This window comes from Moschus berezovskii, chromosome 11 (genome assembly GCF_049115385.1).
Source record: "Moschus berezovskii isolate FMDL1 chromosome 11, NW_MosBer_1.0, whole genome shotgun sequence".
In the NCBI taxonomy this organism is placed as follows: Eukaryota; Metazoa; Chordata; class Mammalia; order Artiodactyla; family Moschidae; genus Moschus; species Moschus berezovskii.
Window position 1 is genome coordinate 70,576,549 of NC_142470.1, and position 27,461 is coordinate 70,604,009.

The following is a 27,461-nucleotide window of genomic DNA, read 5'->3' on the forward strand; positions in this document are numbered from 1 at the left end:
GTAGAAACAGATCACCCAGGAGGGCAGAAACCAGCTCAGAGCTACAACCCAGAGAGTTCACATGGACCCATTCACGCAGTGCTCTCCAACTCACAACAAAATGTTATAAAACATATGTTCATTCAGTCCAAGGACAGTGTTTATCTAACAGTGTTAAAGGAGAAAGTTTACTTAAGGGATGGTAACTGATCACTCTTCAGAGGTTTGTTTTATCATGGAAGTGACATAATTTACATGAGCACGGAAGCTGGAAGTTCAGAGAAAAAGGAGCCCAATTTTCACAAAGAATTCCATAGTTACCACTGCCATCCATGGAATTTTTGTGGATGCATGGCAGAACACCGCTGAGGATTTTCTGGCTGCTTTAAATGCAAAAATAGGTTTGCCACCTGCTGGTTTGGGCTGCTTCCTAAAGTTGGCTCAAAATGAGAAAGGGAGGACATGCTACAAAATCAGGAGATTTTTCAAGTGGTGTTTTGTGAGGATGATGGAGAGGGCTGAGTAAAAGGGTGTGTCTTGCTGAAGAGACAAGGGAAAGAAAATACAACAGTGGTTTAATTGGAGTACCCCAAAATGTCTGTTCCTTTTATTTAGCTACATTAAAATCCAAAAAAGGCCCTTTCAAGGTGAACATTTTAAATGAACAAATCAATAGATAGATACACACTCAAAAATCTTCAGCGGGTCACCATCACCTCCTGTGTGTCTAGAGCAAGCTCATGCTTCCTCTGCCTGGCTCCACCCTTCCTACCCCTCTTACCACCCATCACTACCCCCTCGACAGAGGCTGCACCTCGAGCTGATCTCACAAGCCCACAAAGCTGCCACCAGGGTTGCGCACACCCATCCTGGCCCAGAGAGGTACCTGATCTGGCTGTCATCCTCTCTCCTGAGACATCTCACCATACCCCACCCACCTTTCGAGGTTCAGGTCAAGGCACATCTTTCCTGCTGGAAGTCATTTCCAACCACTTCAACTGTCACACGACTCCCTTCCCCCCAAACCTACACATTTGTGTTCTGGACCACAGGGTTCAGGAACTTATCACATATCTTACATTCTTGCTGTTACTTGACAGGTACTGCTCTTATTACTTCCAACCTGACTACTGGCTTGGGAGCATGGATGATGCTTTATACTCACAACTTACATTCCAGGAATGTCAGGAATGCTAGGATCCGTGATTCACGTTAGGTTAAGTGACAAGGTTACAGCAAAATCAAGTAATCCGGCGAGGTAAGAAAAAGGTCTCATCTAAAATGTCCATAAAAAGGGGTGGACTCCATCTAAGATTCCTACAGTGAACCCCCTGTTCTCCTCCTGTCAAGGTGGACAAGTGAGGTTCCTACTGAAACTTGACCAAAGTCGAGGGGTGTGGACTCACTGCCTTCAAGAAAGCGTGTGAATTCTGGGGGGAGGGCTCCTGGCATTCTTCAGGGCTGTTCTGAGGCCTCTTCCTCCTCGCGGCCTGTGCCCTGACCAGCGAGCCCATGACCACACAGTGCAGATTGGGCCTGGAGCTGCAGAGTGGCAAGGATGCAAATGTTGTGCTAACGGCGGCAGATAGTCTCCCAAGTCCACCTCTGACTGGCCAGAAAAGGTTGCATCCTAACTCATTGTGAGAGGAAAAGTGTGGGTGGAATTAGAATTTGTAAAAGTTAACTTGTGTACAAGTGAAAGTGTGAAAGTGTTCGACGCTCAGCCAGTGTCTGACTTTGTGACCCCACGGACTGGAGCCCACCAGGATCCTCTGTCCCTGTGATTCATTAGGCAAGAAGACTGGAGTGGGATGACATGCCCTCCTCCAGGGGATCTTCCCAACCCAAGGATCGAACCCACATCTCCCAGATTTCAGGCAGATTCTTTAGGGTCTGAGCCACCAGGATCAGGACTCCCAAAACAGAGGTCGCCCATATCACAAACCTAAGTCAGCCTGCACCGGAAAGAAACGCTGTCAAAGAGCCTGAACACACAAGGGTCACTCCCTTGGGAAGAGCGTTCCACTACCGCTTGTGAGGCAGCACTGCCCCATCCATGGACCGTGTCCCCTTGAATAAGGGACATCAAACTCTCCACCAAACTGTTTTAGTTCTGTCATCTGACAGAATCTGAGCAGGAAGACAGGGAATAGGTTGGGGGCTGTCAGGACCTTCCCAGGCTGCTCCAGGCATAACTAGTTCTTTTTGACCTGTTCTTGAAAACAACCTCAAACACACAGGAGACCTCTCAAGCCTCTGTTCTCTCCTACAAAATCCCAGTGAACTGCATGTTCATTTCCATATGAATATGGGGTGTTGGGGTGTGGGAGGGGGCAGTATGGGAGGGTTCCAAATGCTTTCCCGCAGGTTGGAAAAGCCCATCGTCAAGTGGCAGGGACCCCACACTGATGCTGACTGGCCATGCCAGGTGGGGGCTAAGGACGGTTCACCCTGACCCAAATTTGTGCAATGCAAGTTCCTGTTAACACCAGCCATCAGAAACACTACTGCATGGAACACAAGGGGAGGAACTGAAATAAAAATGGCAGAGAAACCTCTTTGGTTGGGTAAATGATCAGACTTCTTCAAATAGTTAAAAAAACAAACCTCACCAATTTCCAAATGTCAGAGGAAATGGAATACTTTCAGGAGACCACTCACCCCACTTTGGTTTTTTTTTTTTTTGCAATTCTTCCAAAAATCAAACCAAGATTTGGGCAGGGGTACTCTGCTCTTCTCTCCCTAAAGTTGTTTTAATTTTCCCACTGCTCCTGGCCATTATATCTTTTAAAACATCAAACAGAAACAAACAAGATCCATGAGTATGCTTCTCCTGGGCAATTCAGTATAGATGCTGCTGCTAATGTTACAATACCCACAAATTAAGTTACAATTTCCCCACTTTCTAGCGAATTGGTGCCTTGTTTCTCAACTTTTGCCTATAACATGAGGATAGTATAAGTAATAATCTCAAAGGGCTGCTCCATAAATGAAATGGTGAACTAATTATCATGGTGTTCTCAAACCCACAAAATGTATCTACAAACAGAGGCACCTCAAAGGTTTTCCTCCCAACAATTCTTCTTAAAGTTGCGGGGGGGGCAGTGGGGGAAGCATGCCCCACCTGAATTTCAAATTGTTTAGAAATAATACACTTCTCTGTAGACAAACAGGAAATGTTCAGGGTCTAGATAGAACTCTCCCACTGAGAGCCAGAGAAGTTGATACATGTCAACTGAAAGACAAATTTAATACCAGAATGGAATGTGCCCCCAAACAGTGGTAATGATATTACTCTTCTAATCCTGACACCCTAAATGGTACTCTGAACAGGAATAAAAGGAAATGGTGGTAGAGTGGAGACTAAGTGGTATCTGGAGGGAAGAGGAGATGGGAAGAGGGAAGGGCGAGGACGTGAAGATACCCAAACCTTGACACTTGGGGCATCTAGACATAGTAAGACCTCTGCAATTCAAAGTGTATTAGGAAATAAGGCTAGAAAGCATGACTTACAGAGATAGCTTAAATATTACTATTATGCTGTGCAGCTAGTAATTCAAACTAGGTTAACTGTCAGGCAGTGAAAGTTGCTTCATCGCCTCGCTACACCTCTCTCCAAGTTTTTCAATCACTTTCCCACATTTCATCTTAACTGAAACTCACTCGGCTTCACTGGCACACGAATCTCCTTTAAACCAAAAGAGCAAACCAGATGTGGCGAGGTTAGATGATGTACTGGTGTCACAAGGAGGAGGAGCAGGAATTAAGACTAAAACTCAAGAGTAGCAACTCCTAAGACGTGTTCAGAGAGGGTCTCTGAAGTGTTTTAATGCTTTCAATGGTATTTGGGCAGGTTTAAGGAGAACCATCACAGGGAATTAATTTTAGAAGGGTTAATGACTGCACAGACCTATACACAGAAACATGTATTAGGTCATGAAAACAGCAAAGCTCTCAATATCTAAGAATTGTTAGCTGCCATTTTCTGGGCAAATATGTTAACCTCTTTGTTAGGTGGTTTCTATCTTACCACATTTAATCTTCACACTAACACTATATGGTAATAACAATTATTATTCTTGTCATTGTACAGATGAGAACATGTCTGTTTAGAGGGGTGAGGGGATGGCATGGCTGGCTGGTGTGGTGAGCTGGGATTCAATAATGTGCCCCCTTCAGGCTACACTGGGAACCAAGTGCGGTACAAACACATTAGTATGTGAAGGGAAATAACGAGGCTTGGGTTCCCATCTGGCAAACAGTTTTCCTTTTTCAGAAGAGCTATTTTTATTTTATTCAACTTCCACCTTCTCAAAAGAAAGAAGAAATAACAATGGAGAAAACTGAACACAAAGGATCTGGGGGAGGGGTGCATCTCTCAGTAATAAACACTTTTCAAAGCCTCACCCCAAGAGTGGCTCTTTCTGCCAAGAAGAGGAACCTTCCCTGTCTTGTCTCCATTAATTATTGTCAAATTCCCAGTGTGACTAATGTCTGTTCCCACGGCAACATGCGCATTTCTGTCTTCTGTTGTCCTTTCTGATGGGGCAGTTTGAGATGCCATGAATGTGGAGTCAAGGATCAATACCAGACTCGCGTGCAACTCAAACAAAGGGGGGTGCTCTGCAAGCCTGGGTTCCTCTGAGGAAATGCCTATATTTATGGCTACTCCTCTAAATCCTAAAAAGGGTTCCTGCTCTTCCACACCAGGGCCGTGTTCCTCTGCTTTGTGGTCACTTTTCCTGTTTCCCTTCCTTAGTCCCTTCTGGTTCCAAAACTCTATCAACCACAGCTCCAACCCATCTGGGCCGGCTCCAGACCCATCATCTTTCCAGCTCCAAAGGGAGTAGGAATGACAGGGCTAAGTAACCAACCTCCAGCAACTGACAAGGTAATTTTAACTGCTTAGTAGAGCAGCCAGTTCAAGCCCCGCCCCTGAGAAGTGGGGTGGACCTGGGCAAATTTGCCTTAGAAAGGGAAAAGGGAGCTGGATGGCCCCTCCAGGTCCACGGTGGACTCAGCCTTGAGTTTAGAACAATTACACGCTGTGGGGCATCCGGGTTGGCAGAACAGTGGAGTGATTACAATGGCAGGGTTTTTGTCAGAGTCTAGAGATGGAAAAGACAAAGCAAATGTTTTCTGGAGCTATTTCTAGCCTCCATGAATAGAGGAGGGTGATCTGAAGGAGGACTCCTGGCAGGGTATTTTGGGAGGACCCAGGGGAGCTGGGCCACTCTTCCACCCTGCTAAGCCCCGCTCCCTCTGACTTTTCTCCATGGGTGTCCAAAGCCACCTTGAAGCCACCTGGAGCAACAGATCTCCGGAGCAACAGGGGGACAGAAGGCCAATCCTGGGAGCTGGGAGAAGCTGACTGCCCAACACCAGCTGGATAGCTTTGCTGGTTGCTTCCTGTTACAGCATCTGTGAAATCAAGGGATCTAGCTTCGGGGTCCCTAGTCCCTTGCAGCTATAAAACAAAGTCTGAGCTGGAGGGTGAAAGACTCCGTAGCACACAAGGTGAATTCTAAAGTGCCTGCTCATCTCTCACTCAGGTGAAGAAGGAACAGAGAAAAAGATACTACTGGTCACAGTGTGCCAGAGTGACAGACACTTGCTTATGTCTTTGCCTTTTAATAAAAAATCAATGTTTGCTACACACACATGCATGCCTCTACTTAATACAGAGAGCAGGATGGAAACACTAATTCCAAAATCTCCTCTGATACAACAGTCAAACTTATTTCACATTAAGTACCCAAACACCTCCCTACACATCACACTCTTTAAGTTTTAAGAAGAGTATAACATGATTCTTGCCCAATTAAAATTAAAGGGGAAACAACACACCGCGTCTCATTAATTCCTGCCCATTTCCTTCCTGGTGGGGACCCACTCCCCGAGACAATCTTCTCCTTCAGTAGGGCTCAATGAGAAAGGAGGCGCCCGACATACAGGAGAGTGGCTGGAATCTACGTTACATTCCTCAGTGGCGATACTGCTTCTTCTCTAAAGTGTAAGCTGTCCACTTTGTTAGACTGTGAGAATTAAACAGGTTATGTGTGTGACAGCAAACACTGAAAGTGACTGACTGTCATCACCCCTTCTGAGAACAAACTCCAATTTATCCAGGATGCTCTTCCTACACCAGTTTCCCTGACGGCCACCGCAAGTGCTCTCTTCACTCTTCCTCACGCTGACACACGACCCCTCTATTTTATGGCCATCCACACCTGAGCCTCTCCTCTTGAATCAGCTGCCACCCCACCCACCAGGTAGGGTTTCTTGACACTCCATCCAGAAGGCCCACTTCCTCTTCTGAACTCTGGTGCTTTGGGGCCATTCATTCAGCTCTTTATCACATGGTATTACTATTACCTGTTACTATTAATTCATTTTTCATATCTGTGCAATTAGACCTGAACTTAACAGGGATATTCTTCTCTGGCTGGTTTAGAACAGAAGCAAATTCTCCCTCACAAGAGATAAAAAAAACAGGCAGGTTCTGTGGCCAGTTCATAAAATCCTGTCTCTACAACAAAACATGCCAGCACGGTTCTCCTAACAAAGGTTTTATTTATATAAAATGTACTCAGGGTAGTTCAACATGGGATTTATTTAAGGCTTAGCAAATCTCAGGGTAAGTCTATCTTCTCCACCTAGTTCAGCCTGTTTTGGAATTAACGGTGGTTTAAAAAAAAAAAATCCTGTTTTTGTTGCTTTGTCTTCTTTGATTTTGATTAACAGAATAAGACGACAGAATATTAGGAAAACAACAGGCAAGCAGCAATCAGTGATACCTGTTATTGGTAATGGTGGGAGCTGGGGGAGAGTAGAGGTGTTCAGAAAACCTTGTCCTCTGGGTCAGAGGAGAGGGCTCAGTGTGGCAGGATCAAGGCAAGAAACCATCTCACACAGAACCATTCTTCACGCTGAGGCCCACAGAGGGAAGGGGGCACAGGCCAGCTTCTAACTTGGATGAGGACCTGTGGGTTCCACTTCACTCCCAAAGTCCAGAGGCCCCACTCCTTCCAAATATCAGTGGGTCACGCAACCCTAACCCTTCCAAGTTCCATTTCTAATCTGGCTTTGGGACCTGCAACTAATGACAAAGTGACCAGCAGAGGTTCTGTGCTCACTGCTTCTATCTGGTCAGTTGATGCCGAAGTCAAAGGCGGTCTACATTCTTTTTGGGGGGCCTTCTTTATATTTTAACATTTTGTTTCGTATTAGGGTACAGCTGATAAACAATGCTGTGATAGTTTCAGGTGAACAGTGAAGGGACTCGGCCGTGCATATACATGTATCCATTCTCCCCCAAACACCCCTCCCATCTAGGCTGCCACATAACACTGAACAGAGTTCCATGTGCTATTCGGTAGGTCCTTGTTGGTTATCCATTTAGAATACAGCAGTGTGTACACGTCCATCCCAGACTCCCTAACTGTCCCTTCTCCCTGACAACCGTAAGTTACTCTTCTAAGTCTGTGAGTCTCTATTTTGTAAGTTTATTTGAACCACTTCCTATCAGAGTCCTCACATAAGGGGCGTCACACAGCATTTCAACTTCTCTGTCTGACTTATTTCACTCAGTAGGACACTCTCTGCGTCCATCCACATTGCTGCAAATGGTATTATTTCATCCTTTATAATGGGATGAGTAATATTCCATCGTATATATGCAAGGGGTGGTCTGTATTCTTTATGGAACTTTAAAGTTAGATATTTATGAAGTTAATAGTCCATGGTAAGTTCAGAGTAACACACTGGAAAGGAATGGTTTTGTCATCAACCCAATCCCAGTCTGCAGCAGCTTCCAGGCTCAGCCTCAGAGATTCCTCACTGCCCCACGAGCTAACACACCTTGAGGCAAAGACAGTGACATGGAGCCACCCCGAGTCAGGACTGGGGGCTGGGTGGGGGAGATCCCTGCCTTCTCACGTTCCACAGGACATAAGAATCAAGTGTCTTGATAACTCCAACATCTAACCCCAAACCTGCTCAAATCTAACCCAGATTTTATTAAGTTGAAATGCAGGGTGGGGTTAGGGTGAAATGATGTGGATCATTAAATGAATGTGTTTTTTTTTGAACTTTGCACAGTAAAAATCAAGAAAAACTTCCTCCTCTGTGAAGAAGGATGAGCTGGCTCCAAGATTCTGCTAATAAAATAAATTTAGATACTCCAGTCCCTCAAACATCTATCTCCTACACACTGCCAAGTTGGTGGTGCGTGCTTGAGCTGAAATGCTGCCGGAGACACAGCTGCAGATGGAGTGCAAATGTTTGTATAACCCAGGGATTCGGATCACTGGTGCAGAAAGCCCAGAGCTGACTGAATGTTATCTGATGATACACATTTATCTGTGGACGTTAATTTACCTAGGCCTGGAAATTCTAGCAACACCGCTCATTCTGCAATCTGAAGATTCAAGAATCACTTGGGGCAAGCCCTCACGGATGAATCTTCTCTTCCATGGGGAGCACCTCTAACGTGAGTCCCTGGCAGCATCTGCGGCCAACAGCCGAGTGTGGTCTGTGTCTTTTCCAGAAGACTCCATGAACCAAACAAGCCACGGGGCCAGAAGAGCCAAACATCTCCAGTACAAACGAGTGAGGGCTGCAGCTCGCTTGTTCTACGGTGTGAGTCACTCGGTCATGTCTGACTCTTTTCTGATCCCACGGACTGTAGCCCGCCAGGATCCTCTATCCACGGAATTCTCTTGGCAAGAAAACTGGAGAGGGTTGCCATGCCCTTCTCCAGAGGATCTTCCCAACCAAGAGATCAAACCTGGGTCTCCTGCATGCTGGCAGATTCTGTATCATCTGAGCCACTAGGGAAGCCTTACTTTTTTTTTTTTTTAACATTCTTTTTTTTTTGGCCCTGTGGTACAGTCTGTAGGATCTCAGCTCCCTGACCAGGGATGGAACCAGGGCTCTCGTTAGTGAAAGCTCAGAGCCCTGCCACCTGGACCACCAGGGAACTCCCCATGGTGTCCTCACTTTTGGAATAAGAAGATTGATTAGACTCCCCAACCAACAGTCAGAGTTGGCTGGGAGAAATGGATAGTAAAAGAAGTCAAGGCACTCCGGGTTTTACGAAGTGGTAGGGCACTGCTAAAGACAACCTCTGCCCCTGACTGCCTGAGAGGATGCAGACAGCAGCCCAGTGTTCCTCCACCCCAGCTCTCCCAGGCCTCTAGGTCACTGCAAAAAAAAAAGGAAATATATATACTTCTGGCAGCAAATAAAGACAGGAGTGGGAGGTTTCTACAAACAACCAAGAATTATGCTTTGTTGGCTGCTTTTTCCTTCTCATATTTTTGTTGCCCTGTTCAGAATGAAGGGCAATGGGCTTGACCCCATTTATTACGTGGACATTATCACAGACAACAATCTTCTTGGTATAAAAGAACTATAGGCCTTCCAGGATGAACCATTTGCTCCCCATGAGACCGAAATGGGACAAAAATAAATGTTCAAACTAATTTTCACATAACGTTTAATGATTTTTTTTTTAGCTACTTTCAAAACATCATTCCCCCCACCCCAAATCAATAGACAATTACACTTGGTTAATTATACTGCAAGGAGATCCAACCAGTCCATTCTAAAGGAGATCAATCCTGGATGTTCATTGGAGGGACTGATGCTAAAGCTGAAACTCCAATACTTTGGCCACCTCATGCGACGAGTTGACTCACTGGAAAAGTCTCTGATGCTGGGAAGGGTTGGGGGCGGGAGGAGAAGGGGACGACCGAGAATGAGATGGCTGGATGGCATCACCGACTCTGTGGACATGAGTTTGAGTGAACTCCGGGAGTTGGTGATGGACAGGGAGGCCTGGCGTGCTGTGATTCATGGGGTCGCGGAGAGTCGGACACGACTGAGCGACTGAACTGAACTGAACTGAACTGAAACATTAAGAGGGAAAAATAGGGGGAGGGGGTGGTGGTGGTGAGAAAGTCTGGTTACAAAAATTATATTTAAAGGTGCACATCACAATATTTCTGGTCTAGACTGTCAAAAAACAAACCAAAACACACTAAATGACCAGCCCTCCCCGTGTGAACCCACTGCCCCGACTCCCACCTCACAGACTGCCTTCAAGGAGGCATCAGGAGCCTCCTTTGTCTGTTTGGTTTGTCCAGTTTGACCCATAACCTCTCAAAGAAAATGAGGCAGCAAGACGTGCATGCTCAGGAACAGAGAACATGGACCAGGGGTGCTGAAGCAGAGACGGGGCTTCGCTCTCTTTTGGGGACCCTGCTCCTGAACAGAGGGGTCGGGAGACAGAAACCTGACTATTACTATCCGGCTCAAAGAGGCAGTTCCGTCTGTGGGATAATGTTAGGACAGGGGACAACCTCTGCCTATGGTCAGAGGTGTGTGGGTTGGTCTGCATACAGACCCACTGTGGCTGTCAAGTTGCAGGGTGGAGATCAAGTTAAAAATAAGGCTTTCTGGCAGCCCTGCCAACCACCAGCATCATATTTTCCTGGTGATGTCACTGCAGATGTGGGCTCGATCCCTGGGCCTTTGGCTTGGCCCCACCGCCCCCTATGGAACTGTCTATGCTCTGGTAGAAGACGGCATCCATCTCTACACCAAGGCCAGACAAAACCTGTTGGGCCAGTTACAGTGACTGCGTTAAGATTCTTGGGTCTAAGGTGCACAAACAAAGTCACATCAGAGACAGCGGTGGGAGCTCTGGGGAAACAGAATGGGGAGAACATTTTCACAGTAGGCTGACAACTCCTCTGCCCAAAAAGGCTGGGTGAGTTCATCAGAAGCTCCACGTTTCCAAGGAGACAAAACACCAGCCTCTCCCTCCACCCCAGAATAAAAAGTGCGTGGAAGAAACAAAAAAACGCCAGAGACCACTGAACTCAATTCCTGCTACCTTTTAAAACGGCAGCTCAGATTTTCCAGAGAATCACTAAGACACAAGTTTAGAATTATTCCATGATCTCAAGGGATACAGATTCATCCCGGAGGCCAGCGCCCAAGCCTGGTCCTTAAACTTCCAGCATCATGCTGTTTAACAGGGGACACCAGCCAGGATCTTTCTAACCAAAGACAGTAACTTTGCCAATAACCAGAACAAGGCCACTTCATTACAGTTCAAGAAAATCATCCAGATTCAGAACACTATCCTGGAGCTTTCCCCACTGTGCTCATCACACTAACCTAGCCTCTGCGCCTCACAAGTATCAGCCATTAACCGCATAAATCTACAAGAGACAAGCACAGACTTGATGTTTCAAAAACATTTCCCCACCTACGGTAAAAGACACTTCACAGCCGCCATCCCCGCCCCCTTACCAGTCTCTCTCCAGAGAGGACCTCCAGCAGCTTGATGAGCATCCGTCCATCCCGAAGGTCAGTGTACAGATCTGTGATCCGGCAGGACACCCGGGCAAGGTGGGAGTTGACCCACTTGGTGAAGGTCTTCTTTTGCACAGCTTCACGCTCATCTGTAAGCAGAGGAGAACTTGCTTTACGACCAATCACAGCCTCGGGGTGGTGGGTGAGGGGCACGAGATGCCAGCCAAAGGAAGAAGAGCAAAGCTCAACCGTAATGAACCTCATAGTCAACAACTCAGGAACAGAAGAACTGGACAATCCTTGACTGTCTGAGCCCCTAAGCATAACTACCAGCACAGCATCCTTTGCTTGCACTCATCTCATTTTCTCCAACCTCTGCTGAGGAGGCAGCAGGATGCAGAAGGCCACAGTGGGCAGTCCTACCCAATAGTATAACACTTGGCTGGTAAAGTTTCTAACATGTGTGTCACAGCTGTTACTCCTCCAAAGGCAAGTGTAGGAGAAGAACACAGTGTGCAGAAGGACATGGGGCAGAAAAGCTCAGGAGACAGCTAGCAACTGCTTCTCTCATGTGCAAAGGATCAGGCATCAGCTGACAAGATAAATTCACCTGCGACCTTGATCTCCTATGACCCTTTCGCCTGCTTAGTTGGATGCTCAGTGAACAGAGAAGATGGTGGGCAATGTGGCAGAGTACAAGGAGCGCTGGCCAAGCCCTGGGAGAGCAGGGCATGGGCCTGAGGAGACTTTGTCAAATATGTGCTGAGACCCTGGGCTCAGTGTCCCCTCCCATAGAATGAGTGGACGACCATCATTTCCAAGCTTCAAGCGTTCGTGGAGAAGGCCACTGCTGGTTTATGGTCTAAAGTGGGGTGGTTGTACATCTAAATCATCAAGGAAACAGGATTTAGCTCTTCAAGCCTCAGCGATCAGTCTGTCCAAGCCAAAGTCAGAAACTCTAGACCCAACTGCCTAGAACAGGCCCTTCGCACCCCATACAAACAGGGTTCCCACCTCCTTGCTCTGCAGAGTGTTTTAAATGCAGGACATTGGAGATCTTCAACGGAGAGCCACGGAGTGTGCCTAGGCCACTGATTCAAACTCCCTGACTGTTCTCTACCAAGCTCAGCAGAGAGCCACAGAGTAGGCCCAGGACCACCAACTCAAACTCCAACTGTTCTCTACCAAGCTATCCTTTAATCACGTACTCATCCCACCGCCATCAGCATGATTTTGTCCTGAAAGGACCCAAGACTTCCTCCTTCCCGTGTGATGCCCACACCCAGCAAGAAGAAACTACAAGAATGGGAGGAGACCCCAATAACTTTTTATGTATTTCTGCGCCATCAAGTGACAAGTAAAAAGCAGCCTTGCTGATGGGGTGTGTATTTGGTGGCCTGGGTGTTCTGGGTTCCCAGGATGGCCAGGGGGCCCTGGGAATATCTGCCTGGAAGGTTCTGCTAAGGCCTCCACCCACTACAGGGAGGAAGCTAGACAGAGACAAGTCTGTGTGAATCACTCAGTCGTGTCCGGCTCTTTGCGACCCCATGGACTACAGCCCACCAGGTTCCTCTGTCCACAGGATTCTCCAGGCAAGAATACTGGAGTGGGTTGCCATTTCCTTCTCCGGGGATCTTCCTGACCCAGGGATTAAGCCTGGGTCTTTTGCACTGCAGGCAGATTCTTTACCATCTGAGACAGAGACAAGAGATGAGCCTTTACTGCTGCCAACCAGGCAGGTGAGGCCACCAGGGCACCTTCCAAGACAGCCGCCCACCTGTACAGCCAACAGGTTGCCTGGCCCCAACCTCCCCTGAGAGAACAGCCCACCAGACGAAAAGAGGGCCTTCCCCCGCGACAAAGGCCTACTGAAAACAGACAAAAGATCAAAGAGGGCAGGACTGAGGGAACAAGGAAAAAGGCAGTGAGGGCCAGAGTGGAGACTGAAAAGGGAGCTGTGCCAATAACATCATGATAGGCGGCAGAGAAAAGACCCCATGCATTATTAATCACATAATCATCCTGATGGCTGGTGTCTTTACAACAGGGACATGGGAGCTGCATTTTTTGGCCTCAGTTTGGCTCTTCTGAAAGAGCAGGTCCAGAGCAGAGCACCAGACACATGAGGCTTCCCCTAGGGGCATGCCACAGATGGAGAGTGACTTGTGGTTCAGAGGTGTTCAGGGTCAGCTAATTTCTTTCTAAATTATATATCTTTCATGTGCTACATGGTTGGAAATGTCTTTAATAAAGCTCTTGATGGTATCTTAGGCTGTAATTAAAGGGTCTGGGGCTCCATGTCACTACCACACCCAGCCTCTCATGGGAACAAGATGGAAATGAAAACCTGCTTGAGTAAAGTTATTCCTAAATAAACAAGTACCACATGTGTCCCCAGTCAACTGTCACTCCTTCGGGTGAATCTCACCTTATAGAAACACCTCCAGCTTCTTTCAGGTTCTGAACGAACAGGTTCCTCTATGAGGAGACCCCGAGGATCTCCTTCCAGAGAGTCAAGACACCCCTACAGCACACTGTCCTGAGGAGTCAGAGCCCAACCTCAACCCTCGTCCCTGAGAAGATGCAAACAATGAGGTCACAGGGGGATGGAACAGAGGGAGCTGAGCGGAAAGAGAAGAGGCTGAGGCTCTGTGAAGGGAAGGCTCTCCAGGGCGGCAGCTGTGGTCCTCAGGACCTCCAGGAAGAAGCAGGGAAAGAAGAGGAGAAAGAGAAGTTCAAAACCAAATCTAAACAGAAAGAAGGAGAACTTGCTCTCCAGCCCTCTCTCCCACATCTTGCTCTCTTCTCTGCCTCCAGTCTCAAGAGCAAGCTGTGTGTGGCGTGAGTGTGCTAGAAAAACCAGAGGGTTCAAGTTCCTCAGGCTTGCACCACTCACTGGAAAAGGCATGGGAGATTCCATCCAGAGACTGGTCCAGAACCAACGCCCTTACGACACATAAGGGGCAGGAAATGGGCTCAGCCGAGAGACACAGAGCCGGGACAGCTTAGCATGTCCTCTTACAATGGAGTACTCGGTGAATAACAAACACTTCTAAAGCCGGAAGGAGGGAAAGGGAGGGGGAAAAAAATCTCCCCAGCAGGCCAGCTGAGGATGAGGCCTCCTGTCTTTAGGGACTCCATCCTTTGTTCTGCCCTTCCCGGGAAGGCGCAATGACATCACCCCTGCACTCCCAACCCAGCAAGGCCACGGCAGATCTGGCCAGACGCCTGCCCAAGGAGGAACTGGGGGCCCTAGAGGCAGACCATGAAAGACAGTTCAGAGGCATGTTCCGCACTTCAAACTGCTTTCGCTGGGCCTCAGCTAAGTAAGGAGGCAGCCGGAGCACCAGAGAAAAAGAGCTACTTCTAGTTCTGCAAGTAGGAGCAGCTCTGGGAAAGGGAGCCCTCAGAAGCTCCACTTGATCTGCTCATTTGGACCAGTGGTTCTCAGGGGGCCACGTTGCTCCTGACAGCATGTAAGGCGATGTCGGGAACCAAGTGGGTGGAAGCTGAGAGACGCCGTTAAACATCCTCCAGGGCACAGGGCAGCCCCTGCAACAAGGAACTATCCAGCCCCAAATGACAGCAGTGCCTGATCTGGGTCGAGAAATCCTGGTTTAGACCTCTGGGCTTACACCAACTGGAGCTGACATTAAGACACCCCAGTTGGGGTACTATTCATTCATTACTCCCTTTGCCCAAGTCAAAGGCTTTTTGACCTGGATGGTGTGCTTGTTGGCTGATGGCAAGAGAAACTCCCTGCCCTCAAGCTCATTCAATTCCACAAAGAGCTGCTACTTTCTGGCAAGGTAGAAGGACAGGCAGTGGGCTTAGAGGCGGTCAGTGTGACTTGGGCATTTCTGTCCCCCATGCTGTCTGCACCCTTCTTTGCCATATTATGCTGTTAATCAATCCAAATCATGCCTGTATCTCCGCCTAAGAATTCACCCTGAGAAGCCTGACATTGTGGCAAATTCCCATCTATCTCTGCCCCAAACTCAGCAGTGGTGTCTGCAAGGAACAGGTTCCCCGTAGCTGCTCCCTGTGAATGTGTTTCAGCCATGCTTGCTCTTCACCTCTGGCCTTAGCTTACGCAGAGGGACTGACCTAAAGGTGGTTCTGGCATTCAGTAAGAGGACATCAAAGTGCCCGGCACATTCTAACTCACACTTCTCTCTCACTCTCTCCCTTTCCCAGCAAAGTAGCCTGTTCAACAACTCCAACCATTCAAGTCACTTACCAAGGATCATGGAATCATACCTCAAGGTAAAACAAGGCCTTGCAAGTCATCTGAGTCAACTTTCTTTTAAGTCTTTACTGAATTTGTTACAGTACTGCTTCTGTTTTATTTTTTTTATTGGCCAGGGATCAAACCTGCACCCCTTGCACTGGAAGGCAAAGTCTAAATCACTGGACCATCAGGGCAGTCCCTGAGTCAACTTTCTTTCAAAAGCAAAAACTCCCTTCTACTGCACCTGGACCAGCTATTTAAAAAAAAAATTTTTTTTAAGGGGGAACCTGTTCTCTTTAAAATAACAATACCATTCACCACATACTTACTGTATCCCTGGTACCGATCTGTGTGTTTTATTCCCCTAACTATTCCATGACGCGGGACCTATTCACTTTCCAATGCAGGCTGGCTCCAAAGCCCAGTTCTCAATCACTATGCAATGACGCCCCTACCACACATTCAAAAGAACACATTTCAATGATAATATCATGAGAATCACCCTCATCTCACCAGCGTAATCCAAGTTTATACTTTGTTAAAGGTCCACCACTCCATCACTGAGCAGCTCCAACTATTGGGGTGCTGTCTCCATCAAGACTAAATGGCTCTGTGACCTGCCGAGGAAGCCTGCTCCACCTCTGATGCTATGGAAAATAGATCTCCTCACTCCTTCACGTAAAAGCCTTCAGGTCTGACTCCTCATTGATCCCTTTTTGCATGACGGTCACAATTTGGTGCACAGATTGAACCCAAGATGGTACCTGGAGACTTGACCACCTCTTGGTGACCTAAGTATCACTGCACACTGACCAATACAAGCTCGGTGTACAGAGGCAGCCACAGCACCAGCAGCCCAGAAGCATTAAAGTGGGCATCTTTGATCCCTGGGTCGGGAAGATCCCCTGGAGGAGGGCACAATGCACTCCAGTATTCTTGACTGGAGAATCCCACGGACAGGAGTCTAGCAGGCTACAGTCCATGGGGTCACAAAAGAGTGACTGAACAACAACAAACGTATCAGAGGCTCGACCCTCAGACGCAAGAAAAGTGGGGAACCACATGAGGAAAGGGCAAAACGAAGCTCCAGCCCTCTGAGGGAGAGAGTCTGGTGAGGCGGTCAGCGTGTAGGTTCAGGGGTGGCGGTCAGAAAGGACTCATAAGGCTGCTCTCAAAAATAAGTTTGCCAGGACCACAAATTCTACCATGGAACCCTGAGAACCTAGAACTAAAAAGCGCTTCCAAACACCAAGATCCAACCAGCTAAGTCTTCTTAGCTCCACAGGCTCAGACATGAACTAGCCAACCACCAGGTCAGCAAGGACCACTGGGAAGCAAATAAGAAACCCAACCTTGAGTGAGTAGCAACATCTGCACTGGCCTCTGATTGAAAGGGGTGAATTACATGTGACTTTCTAGCATGGCACTCATTCCTGAAAATAGAATTTTACAAGATGACGCTATCATGCCTCTGAACAATGATTTACACTCTCTCAAAGCTCACTATCTCAGAAGACTAACTCGATCAGGGATGTGGGACACCAGTGTGCTCTCCAGCAAAACCCAAGGCTTGGGCGAGGGGGGCTATTCGGTGCAGTGACACTGACTTGGGTGTCATCTATCTCTTCCACTGTTTAGGTTAAAAAGGATTAGGATCTTTTCCTCTGAGTATCTAGATTCACTGTCTTTTATTTTCGGTGTGTGTGTCTGTACATGCTTAGCTGCTCAGTCGTGTCCAACTCTTTGTGACCCCATGGACTGTAAGACGTCTCACAGAAACAGGATGAGATATGTAGAACAGAGAAACATACTTTTGCTTAATTTCAACCAAAGGGCTGTGAATATCCTCTTCATCATCCCCTTCTAGAAGCACATAACTGAGTTTCTTTTTAGGAAATAACTATGATCAGTATTGGAAGGCTGGAACACTTTTTACAACTAACTTACTCTGGAGAACTGGCTCTAACTGGAAAAATGAACACTGTGTTAGCACGAGTTAAGCTACAGGTTATAGAAATAGCTTTGATGAACAGAAGGGCATTGTGTTATGGAAATGATTGTACAGTATCTTTCTGCAACACCCTCTGTACAGAAAGCTAAACATAACCACATTCACCATATGCTTCAGCTCCAGCTTTGGAATGGGACGGATGGCAGCCAGGGATGAAGAAAGGCCTGGAGGCATGAAACCATCTCTGGATGGAAAAATAAGGGAAACACAGAAACAAGGACTGACAAATGACTCCATTTATTATTCTCTCAGCGACTGAATCTATACCTGACTGAAGGAGAGAAAATCTTTCTTCTACTTTTCAAACACTCAGAACCTGTTGGTGTAACCCAGTGTTTTCTATCAGGATCTTCCTCAGTTGTGCTAAGATAGTCGCCTATCTTAAGCAAGAGTTGGCAACCATGTAACTTTTCTCCATATAAACACACAGTCAGGTTAGGTACAGACGGGTTCAGAGAAGGAAATGAGGTACAGAATGGAGGCAGAAATCAAAAGGAGACAAGACAATCATTCCATGAACACATCGCACAGGTAGCTACTTAAATCAACACCACTATACAGCAAGCTGAGTAAGGACTCATCTGAAGTGGAGAGTGTTAATAAGCCCCGGCATTTACAAAGTGCGTCCTTCATGCAGATCTCTCTATGTAAGACTTGCCCTTGATGAACTGAAAGCCTAGCTGGGGACACTACATGGAAAGTTAAAAAATAACAAAAAATATTACAAAGCAGTAGAGCTGCCATGAGGATGACCTCAGCAATGTATTTTTTGGGGGTTTCGAAGGTAAAACCCACTATAGTTAGGATGGGTTCAGGTCCCATCATCCAACAGTTACTGAAATCCCTTGCCTCGTGCCTTTCCTATCCTTACCCTTCCTAAACATCAGTGCCAGAATTGTCTCCTCCAAATGGTTGTGTTTCAAAGGTATGCCACTGCACCAGCACCTTCAATGTCCCCCAGCCATCTACAAGACAGTCCGAATCTGAGCCTGGCATTCAAGGGTCCTAAACAGCCTCTAGAAGGACACCTGCTTTCTCTGGGATCCTTCCCAATACCCACCCAACTCCCTGCTCAAATCCAACCCAAAAGATCCTTACTCGTCACGCTCACTTTGCACATTCCTTTCCTCCACCTTTGCTTTCACCATTCTCTTAACCTGGAAAGTACTTCTTTTAAGACCCAGGACAAGATTAATTCTTCCAAGAGGAATGTACTTGATGGGATGAAGTCTCTGTCTCTCTCCTCTGTTTATTATGTACCCTGTGTCCTATCTCCTTAACTAGTCTGTAACTGCATCCAGGGCAAGGACCCACTCCATATCCGCTTAGAGCCTTAGCATGTGCCTGGAGACTGGGGCGGGGTGGAAGAGGCACAATAAACATTTGCTGAACATCCAGTGCCCAACAAATAAGCTCTCAAACTAAGTCTTGTGGCTTCCGCTTCTGGTTCCAACTCTTCATGAAGAAAGCTGAACTGCAACTGTTCTTTGTGGTCTGATAAATGATAAAAATGCAATTTTGTGATACTGTCTTTCAGATAAGAAGGGACCCAAAAGCTAATCTAAAAAGTAGTTTCACAGAATTTTGCTTGTTTCTGCTTTGTTTGGGGACAATTGCCACCACATGCCCATACATAAGAGTGAATCTGCAAAACACACAAGGGTGTAATTATAACACTATTTCAACATGACCCAAACAAGCCAAAAGTCACAAGACTTAATTTATACTAATTTTAACAATTTATCTGTTAAAGCCCAATTCTTGAGTTTTTTTTCTTTTTTTTTCCTTTTTAAAGAATTCTAACCCAAAACAAAAGAATACAGTAGGGTGGAGGCCCCATATGTGCCTTGACTTGAAAAAATAAATAAATCATTTCCGAAGAGTGACATGCAAAATACACAGAGCAGGAAACCGGAAACAGGCAACTGGCTGAATTGATAATAGAGAATCAAACTGTTATCTTGAGGCAGCAAAAGGAAGGAAACTAATCTTTTGACTGAAGGCCCTGTGACGGATTAGTCTGGGGGCCTTTAATTTATGTTTGCTGATTTGTATATAAATAGAACTTTAGTTAAAATACTTTCCCAACAGTTTAACCAGCTTCATGGACAAAACACATGTAAACATCTGTTCTAAATGCATGTGTAGTAAATATGAAATTCTCTGCTAACACTTAACAGTCTGATGTGCAGACTATAAAACAACTGTGAACTCCCCATAACCCGGTGCCTACAGTTTATGTCAGGGAGCAGGGCTTGCAGCTTCCTGAGGGTCTTTCTTGTGAGCAGCACAGCCCGGCTCTGCCAGGGTGGAAACCAAGGCACACGGGGGGAAGCTCTGGAGGAGGCTGCAGTGATGAACTGAGAAAGCATGCCATGTTTCAGGGCTCCTGCCCTGCCATGGTTATCACCTCTAGGTGAGCCCCTTAAAGTCACAAACACTGACGCCAAGGCTGTGGAGGAGCCAGAGGTGATGGTAGGGGCCAACTCTGAAAGCAAGGCAGAACAGTAGCACTGACTCCCCTGAGATGAGAACCAGAAGGGACAAGTGAGTGCCTTGAAACAGAGACACAACCTCAGGAAGAAATCTTCAGAAATCATCTGCTCAACCTGCCTAGAAAATTTGTAGCATGCTTCAAAACACCTTCACAGACAGAAAATCATCCCACTGGCTCTGCTACTCTCCATCTCTGTGGGTCAGGCCGGCAGGAACCAGCCTGAAACTGCAGCCAGGGAAATCAAGACGGTGAGGGGTGAAGAGAGTCCTCCTCCACTCCTACGCACTGGTGGACGCTGTTGCAGTACCTTGTTTATTATAAGCTGCCAGTTCTGACTACACAAGGCCCAGAAGGGTTCTGGGGATTCTGCTGAGGGCATCCGGCTAGCAAAGGCACACCCAGGATCAGAACCTAGAGGAATCTCGAAGCTCCCACTCACATCCCCTCCCACAGCGCTTGCGGAAAACATGTTGTCGCCTCAAACAGCACAAAAACCTCAGCCATCCAACTCGGCTCAGTTTCTTCATGATCAAAATTTAAAACAGGCATTAGCAAACTCTGGCCTTAGAGTCTGTTTCTGTACAGCCTGGGAGCTAGAGGGCTTTTTCATTCTTTTGAGGGTTGGAAAGGGTCACTGAAGGAGGATGAGGAGACAAAATAGAGACCCTGCGTGGTGGCAAAGCCTAACACAGTTTCTCTCTGACCCTCACAGAAAACGTTTGTCGATTCAGGTTTAAAACATCTTTCAGAATATCCTTGGTCCCACATCCCATTTGCTAGCTTCTATTTTCAAGGACATGCAGCTAGGCTGACATGCTATAGCCACATGCACTTTCTTTTTTAAGTTATTTTACCAGGACTCTGCCCACACATCATGTCAGGCAGGGGCAGGGTGGGGAGGTGGGGGAACCCTCTCAGCTGAGTATTTATCTGGTCACCATGACACAAAAGCATTAACAGCGCTACCCCAGCTGTCAGGAGAGACAAGCCATGGTGAGCACCACAGGCTGGAACTCAAGGCCACACCTTCACTTCCTGTTCAAAGGATAAGGAAGGGCCAGGAGGCGGGGCCCAGATTCCACGCCCCGCCTCCTGCCCCCTGCACACGTGCGCGCACACACCCACCTCCAGTCCTCGATTCTCTCTGAAGGACATTTTATTCACCATCACCTCTCCTCCCCAATCCTTCCTGGGAGATTACAAAATATTAGGTCAAGGTGAACTGAGGGTAACTTGTAATATACTCAAAAGATGGATCAGGTTTGGATATAAAAAGATGGTACATCCTTAATTATTAAGCTTTTATGCAGAATGCTCACAGTAATACAGACTACTAGGAGAGAATTTTTTAAGGGGCAAACACAATAGGTACACTAAAGATAATAAGACTTTATAAAGGTAATTTAATTGCAATATATGAAGGTGTGTGTCTGTGTGGTATTACTTTTTCTAAGCAACAACTAAAGAAACTGTGAATATATTCTAAACCAGACTACTATGTGGCACACAAATTCACAGGTAAAGGCAAAATTCTGCAACTCACTGTCAAGGGCTTTTCCTGCAATTCATTTTCAAGGGCTTAAAGGGAGATCTGTATTACAGGACTCTCAGGTACGTGTGGTAAGAGAGGAGTTCGCTATGCATCTTTTTACATGTAATGAGCAAAAAAAGGAACCATTCTGGACAGTACATTGAAAATCAAATAGTGCGTATTGTGGCTCTTGATTTTTCTATCTTCTCTAGTTTTCCAGAATTCTTTAGGTCATTGGTGCAGGGAGTAAAATAGAAATGTCTTTCATACACTAGAGTCACATTATTGTCAGATACTCAATATACAAGAGAATACTTACTACTCGGTGTTTTCAGAGAGGCTGATGCTGTCAACAAGATGACTGCACCAACTCCAGACTCTTGGTACAGTTCCTGATAGCTAGTCTATACAACGAGGATGTCCAAATTAACTGTAATTCACTGAGGACAAAAAGCTCAGATCCAAAAGACTCTTGTTTTAAGCCACACAAACAAGAAGGAAGGAGCAAAGACCTAGAAGTCACCCTAAAGCTGTCTGCTTTTCATGAATAGTATAGTGTTTACTGTCAGAGGCAACAAGAAAACACAGGTGGCGTAAAGAACCAGCCTGCCGATGCAGGAGACGTAAGAGACGTGGTTTTGACACCTGGATAGGGAAGATCTCCTGAAGGGAGTGGGAGGGCAAGGCAACCCACTTTAGTATTCTTGCCTGGAGAATCCCACTGACAGAGGAGCTTGGCAGGCTACGGTCCATGGGGTCGCAAAGAGTTGGACCCAACTGAAGTGACTTAGCATGCATGCACAGTGTTCACTGGGCTTCCCCGGTGGCTCACTGGTAAGGAATCCACCTGCCAGTGTAGGAGACGCAGGTTCAATCCCTGGGTTAGGAAGATCCCTTGTGGAAGCAAATGGCAACCCACCCCAGTGTTCTTGCCTAGGAAATACCATGGACAGAGAGGCCTGGTGGGCTACAGTCCATGGGGTCCCAAAAGAGTCAGACATGACTCAGCGCCTAAATGACAACAACATCAATAGTGTTTACTAAAATAATCATCTCTGAATGAATTGACTATGGAAGTGCCCATGTAACAAAAATCAAAGGTATCACAGAAGGCCTCCAAAGAAGGCTATGTGTGTAAATTTAATCTAAAAACAACTGGCATTTTGAAACAAAGAAGCCACAGTGATGCCTGTTATCACTTGTATCTATATAATGATGATAAGCTTTCACTTAGTGAGAAGAGAAGTTATATATAAAAACAAATGAAACAAAAGAATTTTAAAACTGGCTTCTTTCCAGAAGAGCATTACCAATTAGTTACCTAAACCCCTTCTTGCCAGTAACCATGATGCATGGCAGAAACTATCAGGGATGAAGTGGCAGAATAATAAATTAAGTAAGGCTGTCTCAACTTCAGGGTTAAATAAGCCCAAGCCTTCATGTGTGTCTGGGGAAAGATGTCCAAACTGCACTTGGATTTCAGGAGTAACTAGAAGTTGTGCCAAGATGAAAATACAAAATGCATAATGCTATAAAGATAAGCTGCTCTCTGGACTGCACTAAATAACTTTAGAGCTTAGCACGATTTTCTACATGATATCATAATGCATCAAACCCAAATTTCAGTTCTTACTGTATATTCTTCATCCAAGAAGCAATAACTGAGTGATAAATTCTGACCCAATCTTCAATTATATATTTAACTCAGCCAACTATTTTGCTGGAAACTGACTCCACATAGAACAGCAAATGGTCTACACTCTAGTATCTGACATTCAGCCACACAGGTCTACGGTCATTTTTTTTTTTCATCTTGGGTCAATCTATCAACCAATGAGCAACGATTCACTGAGTAAATGCTATGAAGACATTGGAAAGAACGCCTAAAAGTCCTGAGTTCTTACCTTATGGTGATCATTTCCTAATACATGCAAATATTAAATCATTATGTAGAACACCTAAAACTGGAAATACTTTACATCAACTGCATTTCAATTTTAAAAAGCTTACCAGCAATTTTCAATTTCTTAAGAATTCATAGCACTAGATAACTGATGTACATACTCAACCACCATTTAGTATTTTTAAGGTGTCAAAATGAGAAAGAGAAAATTATCACTAACAGGGTCAAATACTAAACAATTCTGCTAACTTCCTCTGTGGTTTTCCTCAACCCCACACATAGAATAAGTGGTCACATAAGATTTCTTACAAAGCCAAACAGTACAGTTTTGATGGGCAGATTCTGTAAGTATACAACGTACAGTACCTTGCTTTAATAAAGGAGGACAGAAAAACTGGAGGAGGAGATGGACTCACAGTCAACCCTTCTAATGATCTAGTCAAACAGCTGGGCAGAGGGTGTCCCTGAACAGGCCCTCACTCTAATCAAAGGAGAGCAGGACAGTTAACTAGTTTTTGCTGTTTTTTTTTTTAAATCAGTACCTATTTCTCATTGATGGGAACCCTCATCAAAGCTTTAAGTACAGTTTCACAGAAGACAATGCACCAGGTATGCCCTGGATCTGGTGGAATCTTCCTCGCTTACAACTGGTCATTTATCTTAATTTCTTCAAATGAAAAAATTAACAAAAAGGGGGCATAAATAGGAAGAATAGTGTTTTTGATGTTCTATTTGTCTTAGAAACTCAAATCTGTTGCACAGTGTTGCTTAACTTAAATGCAAGTGTCTTCCCACAGAACCTTTTTTGTTTTTTTATATTTATTTATATTTTACTTATTTATCCTTGGAAGAAAAGTTATGACCAACCCAGACAGCATATTAAAAAGCAGAGACATTACTTTGCCAACAAAGGTTCATCTAGTCAAAGCTATGGTCTTTCTAGTAGTCATGTATGGATGTGAGAGTTGGACTATAAAGAAAGCTGAGTGCAGAAGAATTGATGCTTTTGAACTGTGGTGTTGGAGAAGACTCTTGAGAGTCCCTTGGACTGAAAGGAGACCCAACCAGTCCATCCTAAAGGAGATCAATCCTGAGTATTCATTGGAAGGACTGATGCTGAAGCTGAAACTCCAATACTCTGGCTACCTGATGTGAAGAAGTGACTCATTTGAAAAGACCCTGATGCTGGGAAAGATTGAAGGCAAGAGGAGAAGGGGACGAGAGACAATGAGATGGTTGGATGACATCACTGACTCAATGGACATGAGTTTGAGTAGGCTTCATGAGTTGGTGTTGGACAGGGAAATCTGGTGTGCTGCAGTCCATGGGGTCGCAAGGAGTCAGACACAATTGAGTGACTGAACTGAACTGAATCTGTTCTTAATTGGGGCATGCTGGATCTTTACTTGTGGCAAGCAAATTCTTAGTTGCAGCATGTGAGAACTGAGTTCCTGAGATCCTGGTTCCCTGGCCAGGGATCGAACCCAGGTCCTCTGCATTAAGAGCACAGAGTCTTAGCCACTGGACCACTAGGGAAGTTCCCCCATAGAACTTTTATAACGTCCCAAAGTACACACCCCACATGCAGGCCCTCACCCATCCCTTTTCCCTCCCATCACTACAAGGAAGATGTTAACTCTCACTTTACAACATTGAGGGCCTATGACAGGTGTGTTGACCTGGTGGCTGTGGTTTTACCCATCTGTAAGGGAATGGGCCTGTCACAGGAGAAGCTTGACTCCTGGTTATCTAGACGTGGCCTGGGAACTCTACTGCTAGAGTTGACTTGTTCTTTGAGACATTTTATTGTTTAATAAAGACCTTGGCTGTTTCTCTTCAACAGACTCTATAAAGATAATAATCTTGGAACTGGGTGGGAAGGGTTGGAGGCTCAGAGATGTTCCGTTGGGGTGGTAGATAGCAGATATTCCACTTCTAGGACTAGGTGAAGGTAGGTGAAAATAAACTGTTTCTTAAACTTGAAAAACAAATCTTGTCCAAAGACACAGAGAAATGGATATACGAGTATGTACTGGTAGGAGGGTAAGTGGGCAATATAAAAAAATTTTAAATGCATTTCCTCCATGTACCAATCACACCTCTATATACTTTGTAGAAAACTTGTACATAAAGATGTGCAGGATATGAACTGCAGATTTTTTAAATAACTGTAATAAATGGAGGGCAAAAACAACATGCTGTTTAATTGCTAAGTCATGTCAGACTCTTTGTGATCCCACATATTGTAGCCCTCCAGGCTCCTCTGTCCATGGGGTTTTCCAGACAAGAATTCTGGAGTGGGTTGCCATTTCCTTGTCCAGGGGGTCTTCCCGACTCGACCCAAGGATTGAACTCCTGAATTGCAGGCAGATTCTTTACTGCTGCACCACCAGAGAAACCCTTACCGCCCTCTACCCCCACAAAAAAGCATAAGACCAAAAACAACTATATATATTAATAGACTGATTAATTATTAAACTATGATTCATTCATATAAAAGAACACTATATACATGCCAAAATAGAGTAAGGGAAATGAATGAAGAGTTACTTACAGAATCATGTGTATATTTTGCATGATCCTATGAGTATCTATTTATTTAAGTGTTAAGTATATAAAAAGTTACAGGAAGATACTTTTCAAACCATTAACTCTAATTATCCCAAGAGAGCAGCAGATGTAGAAGGCATTTCTGTTTCTGTGTTTCTGCACTGTTTTTTTTTGTTGTTGTTAATGAGTACATAACCATTTTTTAAATATGTCAAGGGCATTTCCATTTGAAGAGGAAAACATGTAACTCATTTTTATTTGATAAGAGAACTAAGGTTCACCAATGAGTCTGAGATTGATGAGTATGGGGGGTAAAAAAGGGGCACTCACCAGAGAAAAACAAATTCTCCCTGGGCACCACAAAAGGTGAAACGTGAAATGCTGCCTTCAGTGAGCACTCCTAAATAAATAAAACACCAACCTGAATTTCCATGCCTTTCTTCTGGAGAAGACTAAATCAGTATTTAACCTTATACAAGACTTATAAGCACAATAAGGCAAACAAATATTAATACTCCCTTTCATTAGGGAATTGAGGATATTATTATAACACAAAAATAAATGACAATCACTGAAGAAACACTAGTTTTCAAATCAGGATCCCCAAGGGCATGCTCCAAGCACCCTTTCTCACCTGTACTTTGGTCAGAAACACTCCATTTCACACCCTTTATTTACCGGAGTTCCACTTCAGATTTAATTTATGGGAAAAACAAATTCCATTTTTAAAAGGTATTTGCAAACTGCTGTACTAAGCAACGGGAAATAAAGAGAGATGTTGTGCAGTTTACTGTTTAATGGCACACCAGCCTTGATGACAGGTAATTATACTGCACGGCAATGAGGAACAAGCAATGCACGGGATAGAGATTAACTGATCAGACATGAGTCAAGGGGTCAAAGCTTCACGGTTGAGATTTGACTCAAGATGACATCACAAATCAGCAGCAAGGAGAGGATCAGAGCCCACTGGGGTTGATCCACCAGCACTCCAGCCACGCAAGTGGGAAGTTCCACGGACGTGATCCTGAACAATCGGGAATCTCCCATATCTACCTCCATTACTTACGAGTTTATGAAGCACTTACCAGAAGGGCCACATACCCTTCTAAGCACCTCACCCAAACTTATTTCTCACAACCACACTGTGCAGCAGGTACTCTTTATCATCAAACATATTTTGCCTAAGAGTAAACTATAAGACTCCGAGAGGTTCAGTGGCTTGCCCACAGTCACAAAGCAAGCAGAATCCCAGAAGCCAGACCCAAGGACTGGTGCCACAACCCTCACTACTCCAGACAGAACTGTACATCAGCAAAGACCTTACCAGCACAATTAATACGAAATTAGGCTCAAGTCTCAACGATGAATTAGTTTATTCCCGACCTACAGGGACCACATAGAACTAATTCTCTTAGTTCCATCCACCTTAAT

The 27,461-nt window shown here is 45.5% G+C and overlaps 1 protein-coding gene and 1 non-coding gene across 6 annotated transcripts in view; both read right to left on the reverse strand.

Annotated features, from left to right (window-relative positions):
• Positions 1–27,461, reverse strand: part of SPTBN1 (spectrin beta, non-erythrocytic 1) — a 214,008-nt gene that overhangs the window by 58,847 nt on the left and 127,700 nt on the right. For 4 of the 5 annotated variants that reach the window (XM_088841465.1, XM_088841466.1, XM_088841467.1 and 1 more), the window contains one exon: positions 11,302–11,453. In XM_088841465.1, the coding sequence (XP_088697591.1) occupies positions 11,302–11,453 (152 nt within the window). Of the gene's footprint in view, positions 1–11,301; positions 11,454–18,644; positions 18,821–27,461 lie in introns of those variants that run through there. The other variant, XM_088841468.1, reaches the window with a different exon arrangement.
• TRNAK-CUU (transfer RNA lysine (anticodon CUU)) lies at positions 24,941–25,013 on the reverse strand. The gene has a single exon. It is a non-coding gene; the product is annotated as a tRNA-Lys (tRNA).